This window comes from Lutjanus erythropterus, chromosome 18, assembly GCF_056507025.1.
Source record: "Lutjanus erythropterus isolate fLutEry1 chromosome 18, fLutEry1.hap2, whole genome shotgun sequence".
Taxonomy (NCBI): Eukaryota; Metazoa; Chordata; class Actinopteri; order Lutjaniformes; family Lutjanidae; genus Lutjanus; species Lutjanus erythropterus.
This window is the reverse complement of record NC_139334.1, coordinates 3,122,501-3,139,330: the sequence shown is the minus strand read 5'-3', so window position 1 is coordinate 3,139,330 and position 16,830 is coordinate 3,122,501. Positions and strand designations below refer to the sequence as shown.

At 39.0% G+C, this 16,830-nt stretch overlaps 1 protein-coding gene across 2 annotated transcripts in view; it reads left to right on the top strand.

The window, feature by feature from the left end:
• Positions 1-16,830, top strand: part of sobpa (sine oculis binding protein homolog (Drosophila) a) — a 59,996-nt gene that overhangs the window by 22,216 nt on the left and 20,950 nt on the right. For both annotated transcript variants that reach the window (XM_084742642.1, XM_084742641.1), the window contains exon 4: positions 5,716-5,867. In XM_084742642.1, coding sequence (XP_084598768.1) covers positions 5,716-5,867 — 152 coding nt within the window. The remainder of the gene's footprint in view (positions 1-5,715; positions 5,868-16,830) is intronic.

Sequence of the window (16,830 nt, the reverse complement as noted above, 5' to 3'; positions counted from 1 at the left end):
TGATGTATTTGCCACACATGGTCATTTCTGCAGTCAAAACACTCAGCTAAAAGAAGACCTGGCATAGACTTCATCCACAGCTGTTCTCCAGACAGATAACATTGTACTGGAAGTATAAACCTACTTGCTGATTCTCTAGCACTTAGCAGGAAACTGAATGTTTATGCAACATGAAAACTTTTCTGTCTTTGCAACGGCCTGAAAGCCTCCAAACCAGGCAGGGACATGCGACTAATGAGCTAGCTACCTGCTGTACACCTTGTTTTCCTCCACCTGCCCAAGTGTCAATATAACCCCATCTACTCTCAGAGGAAATGTCCGCGTTCCCCGGCCAGACAGAGGGCTTCATTATCCCTTACGTCTGCTGTGGCACAGGAGGTTGGTACGCCCCGGCGGAGGGAGCGAGCCGCCTTGGCATCGCCCAAGAGGAGTCCCCGCTGGCCCTGCCTAGGCGGGGAAACAGATGGTGTGGTCCCACTTAAAGCCCAGCACCAACCCACCACCCGGCCCACAACCCCCTTCAACTCGCCACCCCACCCCACCCCCACACATATGCTGAATTATTCATGTGCCCCGCAAAAAATCCGACAAAGGACCTTTTGAGGTGCAGGTACGGGCGGATGATGGTGGCATTTAGTATGGAGGCTGCATAATTACTGACAGGATGTGTTTTTTTTTTTGTTTTTTTTTACCCCCCCTCATGCAGATGTGAGTGTTTTGAGATGGGTTTGTAACAAGGAGCCAGGGTGTGCGGAGAAAAGAACGACTCAAGATCTCTTCTTGTATGAAAATATTGAGACATTGTGAAAGATGTTGTGATTTCATGTTGGCCTTCGATCCTGTTTATTACGCTGTGGTACATACATTATTCCCAACCCTCATCCACCCACCCAGTCAGCTTAGAATGAAACTGTTTTCTGTTATCACTGCAGTGGGCAGCGGTCCAGATCAACTCAAAAAAAGGCGACTATAGGAATGTGATAGAGCACAGCGGAAAGGAAAGACATAAAATATGCATGTTGGGTCCACTGTGCTATCTTTAGGGCCTCTGGGAGTTATTCCCTTAATTGTGAGTTAGTTTGTACTTAAAATCTGATGGCCCTGTAGATCCATTAAGCTCAACAAGAGGTGAAAAGCCCAGCCAGCTTGTGATAAAGAGGTGAGCGGGGGTGAAAGACTAATGGGCCTGCGTTTTTTCGCCCTCACACCCGCGTAGTCATAATGTGATAATTGGGAGATACTGGAGGGAATCTCGGAGGATCTCTCTCATTGCAACGGCGGCGGCACTAAAAGCCCGCAGCTCATCACCAGCAGTCACAGTTTGCCACAGAAGAGGCATTTCACTGTCACAGAGGGGTCTGTTAAAATAATTTGTTGCCCACACAGACCGGGAGGGATGTGCCGAGGGCAACTGTAGATTTACTCAGAAATTTGTGGTGGATAACTATAAATCATAAGAGACAGAAGAGATCTGGGTAAAATCTATTTGAGCTGTAAAGCCATAATTATTCTTTAGAATGCCTTCTCTTTGTCCCTTTAAGGAGAACTTACAGCAAGGCCACCTTCCCACACAGGTCATGAATTTAGCATTCAGCATTAACTCAGAAATAAACCTCAAGTCTCACATATATCAACTGGGAAAAGTAAAATACTCTTACAGAACTGCCAGCACCCTGCTGCAAAAATGACCTTACACATGCAAATGTACACCCACATACAAATAACCACTGTAATGACTGCTAATTGGCAATATTCTTATTTTATTTTAATTATACATGCATTTGTTTCTTTTGTAGTTGTTAATAACCCCATGAATGGCAAGGGAATGATGGGAGTAAAAATTTGGGGGCTTGTCCAGGAATAGAAAGTGATTAGGAATCTGATTTACTGTGTAGGCAAGTGTGTAATATGTTAAGATTACGTTACACTGTGGCAGTAGTTTTGTTGGTAACACTTTATGGTGAGCGTTCATGAATTATCATGAATTCATACATGACATCAAGCATGAATTGGTTCATATAGTACTTCATGAACTATCAGGAATGCAGAAGAATTAACAGTATCTTATGCATGACTTTATGCAAGAAAAATATGTTAATTAATGCAACAACTAATGTAATTCAATCATTAAGGTTTCTGGTCTATTAATGATGTTCATGTCTTTTTCATAGGTAGGTCTGCAGTTAAAGGGACAGAATCTTGACCAGACACAACAGTGCACATACATTCTCAGTCCCTCTATAGGCTATTTTTTTTAAGCCTGATGAATTTGGAAACAGTGCAAATGCAAAATTAGATTACAAATTTTAACTCCATTTCAGTTATCAATTATTTAGTTAGGATAAGAACATTTGTATGTATGAGGTATGGATGAGCAACAAATGGTTAATATGCATGATTTCACAGTTATGTCACCAATTATCACGTTATTCGTCAGTGTTAAAGACGGACAGGTCACCACTTTATTTGGCACAAACATGATGAAGTAATGAAAAAGTCATGCTTAATTATGATTACAGCACTGCTCACTGCTTGACCGGTCAGTTGTTTAGCTTGTTGTTTGCCTATGAAGAAGACGTGAACATCATTAATAACTCAGAAACCATGATGATTGAAATACCTTACTTTGTAAACTCCTGATAGTTTGTGAAGTACAGCATGAATGAAATTATGTATGAATTCATAATTCATCTCTCCTCACCATAAAGTGTTATTCTTTTGTTTTGTAATGTTTGTTGCATATATTAATTTAAACTTAGTTATTTTATATTGGAATTACTTAAAAGAAGAACTTGATCAGTTCACACAATAACAGTCTACAATCACTTTGCCATTCATTGTATCATTAACATACTGTATATATAATAGCCGTCACCTAAGCAGTATGACTAAGACTCAGTGTGTATTTTATGTGAACTCCATTCATGATAAATGGACTATAGCATTTTTCTAGCCTACCAACCACTCAAAGTGCTTTGCAACACACGTAAACATTCTTTCGCATATACATGCACACATGCATTCACGTTGCAGTCGGCATGTTTTGAACATGCTGTCAGATCAGCTGGATGCACCGCCACAGGTGACCGCTGGCGACCACCCCAGGAGGAAAGGAGGATAGCGGATAAGAGCCATGCTACAGCTGCGACCGAAGGCTGCTCCTGGATAATGCCCGGCCAGGAAAATGAAACGGATGAAACAGGATTCAGGCTGGCCAAACAACGGGAAACCAGAGACCGCTCTATGGCGTCCTAGGCTCGGCTGTCGCACCTGAGGAGCGAGCTGACAGTACACAACACGCAAGGCTCCAGTAAAAGGATGGTGTTTTTACATCAGGGATGTTTTGTGTTCAAACACAGACACGTTGAACTTTTAATGTGAAGATTTTGACCATATTATCATCACCATCTTGTTGCAGCCGTTTACATTAAACCTGATGCAAAATCAAAAAATGTAATGCAGAATTATTTGCTGGGTGTATAAGTATACGTATGTATATATGTAAATATTTTGTTTTATATTTTCACCCTATTCCATTGTGAATTTAATTAATTGTCTGTGGTGTACTTCGTGTGTATTGTGAAGGAACTACAATTCTAATTTCATTGTACAACCCTGTGTTGTATAATGATAATAAGTGTCCTTGAATCCTTGAATACACTGATGGGAGAAGCTGCTGTGCAACATGTGAGGAGCGATCAGGACCAATAAACCATTTTCTGTCCAAAATCCCGCAATGGTTTTCTGCTTACCAACTGACACATGCACACACACACACACACACACGCTCACACCGATGACGCAGCCATCTGGGGTTCAATATCTTACCCAAGAACACTTCAATATGCAGACCAGATGAACCAGGAATCGAACCGCTGACCTCCTGACAACCTGCTCTGCCTCCTGAGCCACAGCCACCCCAGTCTTGTCTATGATGTAAATATTTGTTTGTCACCATGTGTGTGTCCTTGTGGACCACTGGGAAAAGTTGTATATGTATTTATTTATTTCTGCTTCTTCTCCCTCATGTTTCTTTAATTTTTTTTTTACTTTTTCCTCTCTACTCTCTGCCCTCAAAGTGCCCTCATGATGAATAATTTGGGAATAAAAAGGAAGAACAGAAAAAAAAACTAAATTAAACTGTGGTCTCATATAAGTATTGTGTGTGGAGTGGTAGATGGATGGGTGGAGTTTCCTTCAGGTCAGTTCAGATCAGAGTTGTGTAACTTGTCACTCAGGGTAAAGTGGTCTAAATTGTCTCACAAATATGAACTGTCTCAGCTGTTTTTTAGATCTATTGTTCTATGACACAAACCTCAGCCATTTGACATTTATGTTGGCTTCCACAAACTATGAGAATTATCTAAAAATTATAGTAATTATAGTTTAAAAATTCACACAGGATGCACTCAGCAGGGAAACTGTACCTTCTGAAGGAGCCTCCAGTGTCTGAACACCCAGCATCATCAGAGCACATCCTCGTGTCCACTTCAGGTTCTCTAATACCCACAGAGCACAGCCGCAAATAGGCATCCTCCCATGTCCCTGGCTCATCCGGTTCTGCTGCATTTACCCATGGCAGGGCTTCATTATAAATCCTACAGTGGTTTTGTGGCTTGAATCTTGAGCGGATTTAACCAGCCCAGCAGCTGGGCTGAATCAGCGGAGTTAATGCCTTTAGGTCCTTGTGTTTAATACATCTAGTCGTTGCATGCTTGTTGATATTCTCCGCCATGAGCTTGCACTTAAAATATAATAGATGTCACTCTTGCTTAAACATATTTTGTAATCAGAATCAGTCTCACTTTAATCAAAAAGTTTAAGACATGTACCACAAGGTCAATATTGTTATGAAGTAAGACAGAAGTTCTAGTAATTTAAAGTCTGTTTAAAGGGTTTTTCTTCAAAACACATTATTCATCTTAGAACACAGTTCTTGAAAACATGTAGAACTATGTAGTACTGAATTCTGGAGTTGGACTGTTAAACTGTTGCTCACAGTTTCTGTGTTCAGAATTTTTTGGGCGGACCTGAAACACTGTGACGGTGCTGGTGTCATGGTCGCCCGATGCTATATAAGCTCCACGAACCACCTGCCTCAATGGTCAGTTACAAACGTACCTTCAGTTACTCTCAGTCCAACTCAGTCCAGAAATTCACTTCAGCTCACTTCAGTTCCAACACACAACAACCGTCCTGACACCGTCCTTTGGCTCATGTGGCTCAAACATGTTTGGACATATCCAATAAAGCTGCTGGACAGAGCGTCCATGTTTCTGGTTGTTTTCAGGTTGTAGTGGTGTTTCACACTGAGACAGCAGAGTGGACACTCCACCAGCATTTCAGAGCAGAGAAAACCACATTTTTTTCAGAATTTTGACACATTATTTTATATACTTAGCGATTTTTAATCATTCAAATTTGGCTGGGGGGTTTAGAACTCATTTGCGTTAAGTGGCTTTAGAAACTCAGGATACATATTTATTGTGGCTTTACATGAACTTTTAGAATATTTTGTGAAAAAACTTTTACATAAAAACAGTAAAATTAGGTCCAAGTCAATCCTCTATGGTTCCTGTGCCTGAATGTCCAGGATAATGGTCTGCATTTTAAAAGAGATCATGTTGGGAGGAATAGTTATTTGTCTACATTAAATTACACAACGAACTTGAGCACCATCTTAACTAATTTTCACTGTTGCTTGTTTCTTTCTAGATGAAGATGCATCCAACGTGCAGATCATGTGCGCCTGGTGCCAGAAGGTCGGCGTCAAACGCTATTCTCTGAGCATGGGGAGCGAGCTGAAGAGCTTCTGCAGTGAGAAGTGCTTCGCCGCCTGCCGCAGAGCCTATTTCAAGAGAAACAAGGTAAAATTCCTTCCTTATCATCAGCTGGACACTCTGATATAACATGTTTTAGAGACTTTGCAGACACAGCATGTCACAAATCTTTTGGCAACTACATGTGATCACCATCAGTGAGTCCCAGAGGGGAATATAGACTTGAAAATGTATAAAACGGGCATGAAAACAATGTTTTTATACTTGTAAGTGTAAATGTATTGTTAGTATTTTGGTGAACCATTGTTGAGAATAGTATGAATTGGACATGGTGCTATTAGTGTTCTTCAGCTGAGAACGTTCTAGCATTTAAAGGAATAGTGTGAAACTTTGGCAAATATACATATTCACTTTATTTTCAATTGTTAGATGAAAAGATTGACATCATTCTCATATCTGTGAGTTAAGTAGGCAGTTTGAGGAGATTAGCATCATTTAGCATAAGGTCTGGTCATGGAGAGACAGCTAGCTTAGCTTACTCCAAAGTTCAAGAATCTAGCTGCTAACGCCTCTTAAGTTCAACACAACGTATCTTGTTCACCACAATTCAAACAGTAATGTAAAACTGTTTTGTAGTTTTACAGGGAGATATTTGTAGGAACTGTTCATTGATAAATAAGTGTATTTCCCAAAATGGTGCGCCATTTCTTTTAGTTTAGGCAAAGAAAACAAGTTTAATGAAGTTAGGGTTGAGTTAGGTAATTAAAAGAACTTTGTTAATAGTTTTGAGTTGTACCATAATAAAAGAAATGCTTGAAGGAATGTGAGAATTTAATGTAGGTAATATAAATTGCACTCTACCACACTCCTTCTCACTTAGTTATTTTAATGCTAGCTATTTTCTATCTCTCGTCATACAAGTCCTCTTCATTTACTATAATCCTTCTTAGTGTTTAGTGTTTAGTGAGTTTAGTGAAGGCGACACAGTAAACTCTAAAATCTCTGATTGTTACATTTAAATGCCAAATGCATGTTCCTGGACCACCTTAGAGGGGTGGAATCACGCCACTACAGTTACAATACAATAGGGGGCCCCAAACAACAGGTTGTATAGGGCCCCCAAACAAAATTTGTGATACTGATGGTTAGCTAACATGATACTAAGGTGCACTAGCTAAAATGCTAACATTATTTACACCCAAAACTGGTCATTTTAGTTTGCAGTGTTCTTTTTTTGTAATTATATATATTAACTGTCTAATCAGTGGGACAGTGAAGTTTAGAATGCAATTACTGTATTAAATATATGGCCTATTATGTGCTACAGGAACGAGTCTTAACAGCCAGAAATGAGTTTGCATATTAGCACTTCTGGTTCCCTCATCAAAAAGTCAGTGTTTTTTCTGACTGGGTTTTTTGATTTTGTTTTAATAAGGGCTGTGGTTAATATAAGCTGAAAAGATATCCATGTTTTGTTCTACAACATAAAATTTGTCAAGTAAGTAACCTGTTTGTGAATCTTGAAACTTTTATGTTTCTTAAAGAAGGTGGTTGCTAGCAAGAGGCTAGACTACAGTGGTTGTCATATACATTAAACATCATCATGCTGAACGAATGAATGCTGCAAGATTATCTTGCAAAACAAGATATCATAAAGTTTTGTTTGCCATAGAACTTAATTTCTCTGCAAAGTTCAGAGGAAAAAAATCACATTGGCTTTTTGTGGAGGGAACCAGAGCAATGCTAACTTGCGGGTTGGCCTACAAAAATGCATCATCCCTGTGGCGCTTTATAGGCAGACTTAACTAGCTAGAGAGCTTGTATCGGCTAAATTCAGGGGGAAAATTCTTGTCATTTGTATACAACTAACCAAAACATCTAGGAAAATAAACTAAATGTCTGTTGATGCTAACAGACAGCTACTAGCTACCCATGATATAAATCTTAGCTAATAGGCTATCTTAGTCAAGAGTGCTAACGTGATTGCGTATTAGCTAAGATGCTAACATTATGTACACACAAAAGTGGTCATTGTAGTTTGTAGTGGTTACTTTTGTGTGAATGTGTGTGCAAAAAGTGTACACACAAACTATGTCAAATTAGCAGAGTATAGTTCAGAAGTGCAATTACTGTATCTGTCGTGTAAATAAGCTCCGATATGGCTGCCAGAAAATGTTACATCATCTGGCAAGCTCTTTTCAAACAGGCAGTATATTCTGAGGTTTTCATGACATTTTGATGGTCTGTATACCGCGAGCAGCAGCTTTATCTGTTGTAGCTTCAGCAGTTATTACCTTTAATTCTGACTCGAGACATCAAAAGCTCTTTTTAACTAAAATATCTTGTTTAAAAATGTCAACTTTAAAACCCTCTCATTACTTTTTCAGGCTTTGGCTTGAATAGAAAATGCGTAATGCATAATACATTAAACCAGAAACCATTAAGAATAAATCATGGACTTTACTACAAAAACACCTCCAGGCAATCAACTCCAAAATGACTTGGTCACCGTGGTGCATAAAAGGCAAGACATCAAAAATGTTATTGTGTTCTCATTTTCCCCCCGATGACTGTAGTTAAACAATCTCCTTTCTCTCTTGTACCAAAGCTGGGATATGTAAGGAATTACGCTGTGAGTATGACGTGTTTTACTCTCCTGCTTGTCTGTCCTGAAGTCAGTTATTCATCTAAACATAATCACTTTTTCAAGCACTGCACTGGAGCAGGAACAAGACAGGAGTGCACTTAGAGTATGTCTGTTCATTTCAGTTAGTGATATCCAGTTTCTTTTCTTTTCTGACACTTTTTTCCCAAAGCATGAGAATCAAGCTGAGCCTTGCGTCTACTGTACTGTTGCTCATACTGTCTGTTTTTCATTTTCTACCGTAACATTTTAGCTCATTTGCTTTTATAGTAAGTTTTGTAGTTTTCATTGTACTTAATGTTGAAGTGATGACAAATGATGATCTGTCAGGTCCTGGGGATGACAAGCGGAGTCTGACATGTTGAAACCTCGCGGGGGAGCCTGTGACAGTTGCAGGAGCTACGTATAGAGCTTCACGTCAGATCAAAATGCGGCTTTTGAACTGGTTTCATTTTGATCTCGGAGCTCCAGAGGAGGTCAGGAAAAAAAAGTAAATAAAGGTCTACGCCATTTGACATGCAAAAAAGTTGGCAAGGAAGCTCCATATCAATCAGAGATCAATCAGAGAGGCTGTAAACATGACATCAAATGTAAAACAAAGCTTTCTGCTATTAATCCACAAGCCTACCATTAAACAGAAATAAAAAGGAATTTGTATAAAGATGTCAAGAGTCATTTAAAAGATTTCCCTTACTCTTACCTTGATTTAAAAAAGGTGTTGCTATATTCAACCTTTTGGTCCACACATGGCACTCCGAAACAGTTTACAGAAAAATACATGAATTACATGCAAATATATTTTTGATAATTGAATAATGGTTGGAGGTAATCTTTACAGCAATAAGGCCAAACATCCACATGTTCCAGCTTCATTTCATAGCCTCTAAGAGCTGTGGCTAGATCTTTTATTACACAACATAAATTTAGAAGCTGTAAAGTTTCGCTTGTTAGGCAGTGGGTTAGCTAACATTAACCTACTTTTAAGTGTAAAATATCCTTTTTCCTCAGCTCATGGAGCAGTCTTTACATTTCTTTAATTGCCAAATAATGGTTGGAGACCCACCAAATTTATGTAAGTTGATGGCTAATGCTAGTAAGTTTAGCTAGGGTACTTAGCTAGCTAACTGGTAGCCTAACTGTTAGAGCAGAATTTGATGCATGCTTATTTCTTATGTGGAAATGCTCATGCTAAAAAACACAGAGATGGTTAAAGTGCACGAGACGTAAAAAAAAAAGAAAAGTGATAAAATGTTCTTTGATTCACAGTAGAATCCTGTGATTCCTTATTGGAGCTTTTAAAGAGAATTTTTAAGAGTATATAATATATAATTATAAGAATAGTCCTGTAAAGTAGTTTGTTTGGTTCAAATATGACATCTGTTTAGTGTAATTAACTCTGCATTATGTTCTGACCTTGTGGGTGACATTTTATGTGGATAGTGGAGCTGAAATATACAGTATTTTGCTGGCATTTTCAGTAAGGTACACCGAAGTGTGGCCAGAAAATTGTGTGAAAAAATACAAAGACGCGGCAATACTCTCTCCAATTCTCTGTGCTCTCCCCATTAACCAGCCCCAGACTTGTGACAGAAAATTTCAAAGCATGCTCTCTCACTGCGGTGACAGCTCTTCATGCAAGTTATAGTCGTGGAAGAGTCTGAATTTCAAAGTGACAGCCTGGATCATATCAGTCTTAGAGAAAATCTTGTGCCTTATGAGCTCTGACACATGGCGTCCCAGTCAACCTGTGAACCAGCAGCTCCAAAATACCTTTTTTTAATTGTTTAATTACCGTATAATTCATTCATTCAACATGTGAAAATTAGCCTGCAATCAGTCCACTATTTCAAACACACTTTGTTCATTAAATCAATTGCTTGGTACAATAAATTTTGATTAAGTGCTCCACTTCATGTTGTGCCGAACAAAGCATGTTATCCACTGTAAGGAAAAAAAAATCCCTGTTCAACATGGTCTTGGACCATTTGTTCAAGGAACACGTTGCAATTAGTGACACTGGTTAAAATGAAGAAAAGGTGTCCTTCACTGTTAAAAAATACTTCAATACATAATAATTGAAAGTGATATGGAATTATTACTGTAAACAAATAAAATCAAGATCATTGGTTGCCTTTGTTAAATTTAAGCAATAATATGTAACATTTCCAAAATATGAGACAAATATATTTTGCTGAGTTGTGTACTTACATTATCCTAAAGGTTTCAAACAATGGTCAAACCAAGAAATCTGTAATTTATTTAAATTTCATTCAAAGAGCAAAAAAGAAGTTGGCGAACGTGACGTTACATAAGAAACACAATGTGAATAAATCTTAAATAAATGACCACATCTGTGAACATGATGTCTGTCTGAGTCATGTTTCCATCTGCAGTGGAAGACATTAAATCCCATGATCCCACTCACCACTTCATCGAACTACGTATTTTGTTATTGTTTTAATGTAATAGAGATCCCTTCAGGCAGAATTTCCATATTGTGTTTTTAAAGACGTATTATGGAAGCCCATTTCTGCCAGAAAAGAAAATCCACTACCCAAGTTTTCTTTTCTTTTTTTTTTTAACCCTTCGCTTTGAAAGCAAACATTGATTATTGGCCCTGCTACCACTCTGACATTAACACTGGAATATTTTACTGCCAGAACGAAGCGATTTTCTGTCTCTTGTCATACCTCTTACTGTTATCTTTTTTTTGTACTATACCTGCTAAGATTACATGATTTTCAAACTTAGATGGCTTGAACTTGGAAAAACTGTAGAGAGGCTTCCTCTGTTTATCTTAAGAAAAAATGTTTTTGCATTTTCAGACCATTTGCCAGCAGAAAATTATTATTATTGTTCATGATACTGCTGCCTCCAAATGGATCTTGGGAAGTCGTGTATACAATATTCTTGGCGTTCAAGTGGTTAAATAGTGAGAACACTTCTGCTAGGCAACAACAGCAAAAACTGGCAGCATTTAGAAAGCAATTTGGCAAGCAGGCAAGTGGGTAACATAAACCAGGAAACGCGAAGACATCATGAAAAGATGAGGCTGTTGGGAATATCAACATTTACGTTACAATTACAACATATAAACTTACCATCCACTGAAAAATGAACTTCCATGACCTCCATTTATGAAAAGGTCAGCAAAGACGTCACGACTCGTGAACTCAGAAGAGAAGGGAGGAACATGGTAAATATGTATTTGTAGACAGTATTAATATTTAAAGCTTACTAATGAGCAAATAAAAAGTAAAACATGGATGTTAGTTAGCATATTAGCACTTCAGGTTCCCAAATCTCAAAGTCACTGGATTTTTTGTTATTTCCCTGAAATAGTCTCTGTGGTTAACACGAGCTTAAGAGATTTTAACGTTTCATTCTGCAAACATAAAATACACCAGTTAACAGCCCACTTTGTGAATTTTGAAGCTTTTATGTGTCTTAAAAAATGCCTTTGCTAACAAGTGACTAAATGAGACTACAGTGGTTATTGCAGACATTAAACAAACGCTAGTCACTTAGCGGGAGTGGCGATGAGTCATGTGACCATAGTGTAGTTCTTTTATAGCCTGACATTAGCTTTATTTAAGCACCCATTCTAGAGAATTGGGAAAAAATAGTGTTGTACCAAAAAGAACAAAAAGAACTTTAAAAATGATTAATATCAACATATCATTTACTTTCCATTTATTGACACATTCACTAAAAAATATTGCTGACAGATGTGGCACGTCAACTCTGCAGACCGTCAGAATCAAAGCTAAATAAGAATTATGGTTTAAAAATGTGTGTTATGATTAGCATTAAGAGATTCCTGAGCAACAAAAAATAAAATGGTTGCTCACAATGACTGTGCTGTAAAATGGAATGAATAAATAACATTTTGTCAAATCTGTAAGATGTCATGTCTTTCAGATATTCATCTGATGGAGTCGATTTTTTAAAATTTCAAATATTTACTCACTAGGAGCTCAGCCTTTTACAAGGTTTACAGTTTGATCTTTTAAACGTAATTGAAGTGAAAATCAGACGCCCCTCAAACTATGTTTTTGTCCCAATTCTCAAGAATAAATGAAAGATTATAAACAAAATGTGTAATTATCATAAATCTTTGCTTGCTACAGAGTTTATTTTCTGCAGTAATCTAAAATCCAATTGAAAAATCCCACTGGCTTTTTTTTGGAGGGAACCAGAGCGATGCTAATTTCCGGTTAAGCCTAAAAAAAAACAAGTCATCCCTGCAGCACTCTACTGGAACGACGCATCAGCAGAACAGAAATGTACAAACACAGTCAATCAGTGTCATCAATGTTTTTGGACATCACACAGTTTCTAGAATTAATATCAATCTTGTACACACATTCCTGTTGGAGGCCAGTCAGCCGTGTGCAGGATGTTTCCTCCATCCATCAGCAGAATGCACATGTTCACATCATCACAAACACAGGAAAGGCCTGCTCTGCCACAGCGGCTCGGATTCTATATTTTGTCTGGCTCTCTCGCACATCCATGCAGGCCATTTGTGTAAGCGATACCCACGTTTCTTTTCTCATGCACCCACAAGGTTGGCCACAACAACACAGCCTGCAGGCTCTCTTTTTTTTTCCTCTGCAACAGAAAAAAAATATTGTCACGGCTGAAAAAAAAAAAAAGTATCTCGTGTCTGTGTGCGCTTTGGATAGGGGGAGAGGAGACGTGGGGGAGGAGGGTGTAAGGGGGCGGGCAACGGCTCTGGCATTATGTTGCATGAAATATCTTCAGCTGCCTCATCCATGAAACCCAATCCCCTCCTAGGGTGACCGTGTTTGCTACTTTCTCACTTCTCTGCATAACCCTGTATTATGTAGCGTGTGTGTTGTGTGGGGCGAAAGATGATTGATAGTTTAACTCGGGCTAATCACTTATGTGCCTGTTTACTGTAGGCCTTAAGCTCCTGGATTAGTTTGTATGGAAGGTGCTGCTTCCTCGCCGCTCACACTACTCCATTATTCTGTCTGTCACCTCACTCTGCCTGCTCACTCTCATTCTCTTTTTCACTGTCCACTATTGATTCAGAGACAGAGCTTGTGTGTGTGTGTGTGTGTGTGTGTGTTCTGCTGGTTTGCATGCACCGCTAAAGCCAGTGTGAGCGAAGAGATACCGTCTGAAACTTCACTGAGAATTAACACGTACGACAGCTTCGATCTTGGAGAGTTTGGTGGGATTAAAGTGAATGAAATGTAATTTTAGGGTGGAGTTTTGCTCTCAGCTGTAGGTAGAAGCCGCTCAGCTGTCACGCTTTTACACGCAGCCGTTCATTTTTTTTTTTCTCGCCCTGTCTTACTACGCCCACGCATACACCGATAAACATGCTTGCTCATTGGACACAGTGCCAAGATTAACTTAGGCAATTAGCGGTGATGAATTACCCTCTGTGAGTGTGAAGCACGGCGGCAGAACAGAAAGGTGTAGGTTACAGGATGCTTTGCTTTCTCATTCAGCCTTATACTGCACCTGAGCACTTGTCATTTAGAGCTGGACTTTAAATGCTGCATGCAGGAGTTTGTTGCTGCAACATCAGTTGTGATGAAATGTTGCTTGTTGTTGTTGCAATCTGCTTTTCTCTGCAGTTTGGGTTGAGTTCAGAAGTTTCTGGGCTTGACTTCTGCAGAACTTACTGGTGGACTGTAAACTGGTGGTTGAAAGTAGGGATGAATTCAAAATTAGAACCCGACTGATTCTAAATTTTGGGGGCTGATGCCAAAACTATGATATGTTCTTTATTCATATTTATTATACATCTGTGTTGAAACTCAATTATGATTGTTCAGTAACTGCATTCTTAGGTCTGTAAGTGTGTGTAAGTGTAAGTGTAAAAAAATTGAGAGAAACTCATAATTACCCATAATAAAAAAAAGTTTTGCCGACCCATAATGTTTGGTTGAGATAATTCACTTTTCCTCTTTAGATAAGGGGACAGCAGTAGCTCAGTGCCTTGAGCAAAGTACCGAACCTCCAGCTGCTCGAGGCGCCTGATTTTATGGAGCATCCATCACAAATTGCACATGGATGTGTGTATACAGGCCCACGCATTTGTAAAGTAATTAACGATGAAGTGAAAAAATCTGTCCCCCGTGGGCTCAAAACTCAAAAATCTACTGAAGTAAGTTGCACTGAAGTTTTGTGTTTTCTCAACTTTTTTGTTTTTACAGTGTTATTTCTAAATAACAGACCGTTGCAAAGGATGCTGTTCTGAACATGGAGGAGCAATAAATAATTTTTGAAACAATTAATTTTTTTTATTAATATTTTGTGTCAAATTATTGATTTTTCTAAAGTAAGTGTAAGCTGCGTAATAAGAAAAATTATGTATTGTGAGTGGGTCATTATTGCAAAAGTAACCCATTCAGGGTGAATCAAGTCCCTGTTGGGGTTTATTTCACAATAATGACTCATTACATTATCCCTTACATAAACCCCAACAGGGTGGTGCGTCACCTAGAATGGGTTTATTTGTCAATAACGACCTGCTCACTGTACGTTAGTCTGCTTTTTACTTGGTTACTTACCAAAACAATCAATCATTTTAAACAAAATATTAATTATAAAACGACTTTATGGATTTTACAATTGAGAATTGTATTGATCCTCCAGAGTCTATGATCAGATAATGTAATTGACCAATCAGAATCAGGTATTTAGAAAAGTTGTGTAATAATTCACATTAATGACCAGCTCACTGTGCATTATCCAAAATAACAGATCGCTAAAACAGTAAACTTTCACTTCAATTATGAATTATTATAGATAATAAAAACACAAATATAGCAAACTTGAATTAAGAGAAAAAAGCATAAAACTAAAAAATAAAAAGAAATTGTAATATGCTATGTAAAAAAATATCAGAAACATATGCTGGCCAATATATCTGTGCAAGGCCAATATCGGACCATGTATATTGGCTTATCTGTCTGGCTCTATTCATCTGCACGGTGATTTATTATATTTCTTCATGCAGAGTTAAAAACAACCCAAAATACATAAGAATCACATTGTTATTTCATTCATAGAGTATAATTATCTTTATATATCTTTATACATAATGCAAATAAACATATGAACCCTGTCCTCTGCCTCCACAACAGTGAAGAGAGCATTAAGCAGGTAGCGAGGAGACTCTAGGAGCTCGTGTTTTACAGGTCGTTTCTGCCGCAGCGCAGGGCTTTTTGTTCACACCATGAAATTCCCCCCTGGAGACCCCAGACCTCCATCAGTGTCTTTCCCCGGGAGCTCCCTCCAGGCGCGAGGGGGCAGAGTGCCGCTTCATGTCAGCCCAGAAATGTCACATCACACTCAAACACACACACACACACACACACACACACACACACACACACACACACACACACACACACACACACACACACACAAATGTCTCCTCCACACACAGCCCTGTGGTTGCCGCCCCGCTCCTGAACACTCCACAATTTACTTTGCATCTCCATTGGCTGCCAAGGAGGGCACAAACGCAAAATGAATAAGAGAAAAGGGGGTGTCTGAGCGTGTATGTGTGTGTGTGTGTGTGTGTGTGTGTGTGTGTGTCTAACTCTGTCTTGTATATGTATGAATGTAGCTGCTTGTGGAAATTTTTGTGTGTGTGATGAAGTGTGTAATGTGTCTGCATATTGCAGCTCAGGCTCAGCGCTGGTTAGGAAGCCTTGAGGCCTGCCTGACACAGCTTCAGGGCACAGAGAGGAAGGTGATTATCTCATAGCTGCCAGCCATCCAGCTCAAATAAAGACAAAAGTAACTCCGGCTAACTAGGCGTCGAGATTGTAAAAGTGGAGCCACGCACATGAACTCGCATGCCTTCGTGTCTTTTGTTGAACTTGTCGGTGTGATAGACTAGACTCAGGCTGTGAGTTACTGCAGTAAAGAATGTGGCTCAGTTTTGGATTTGCAGGCTCATATTGCACATTTCAGGTGTGTTGTGATGAGGATCTTAAAGGGATCATTCAGATTGTTTGATGTGAGGTTGTATGAGATACTTATCCATAGTCAGTGTATTAGCTACAGTAAATGCCAGTCAGCACACCCCCAGCTTGGAGCCCCAGACATGTTAGCCAGTTAGAAAGGGTCCAACTGAAAAAAAATCAGTATCAGTTTAAGTGTAAACTATATTCAGAATATTTTCACTGCTTTACTTTGCTGTCAGACAGCCTCTTCCAATGGGAAACAAATATAAGCTAAACATCGCTTTCTCCAAACCAACCAAACTCCATAGGCATAATCAGTCATTTTATCTTGCAGAATATGGGAGTTGCTGGTCTTTGGCAGCCTTGATCTGTTAGTTTGTTGGTGATGGAGGAGTTTGGTTAGTTTGGAGAGAGCGAGGTTTGACTTATATAACAGTGGTTTCCT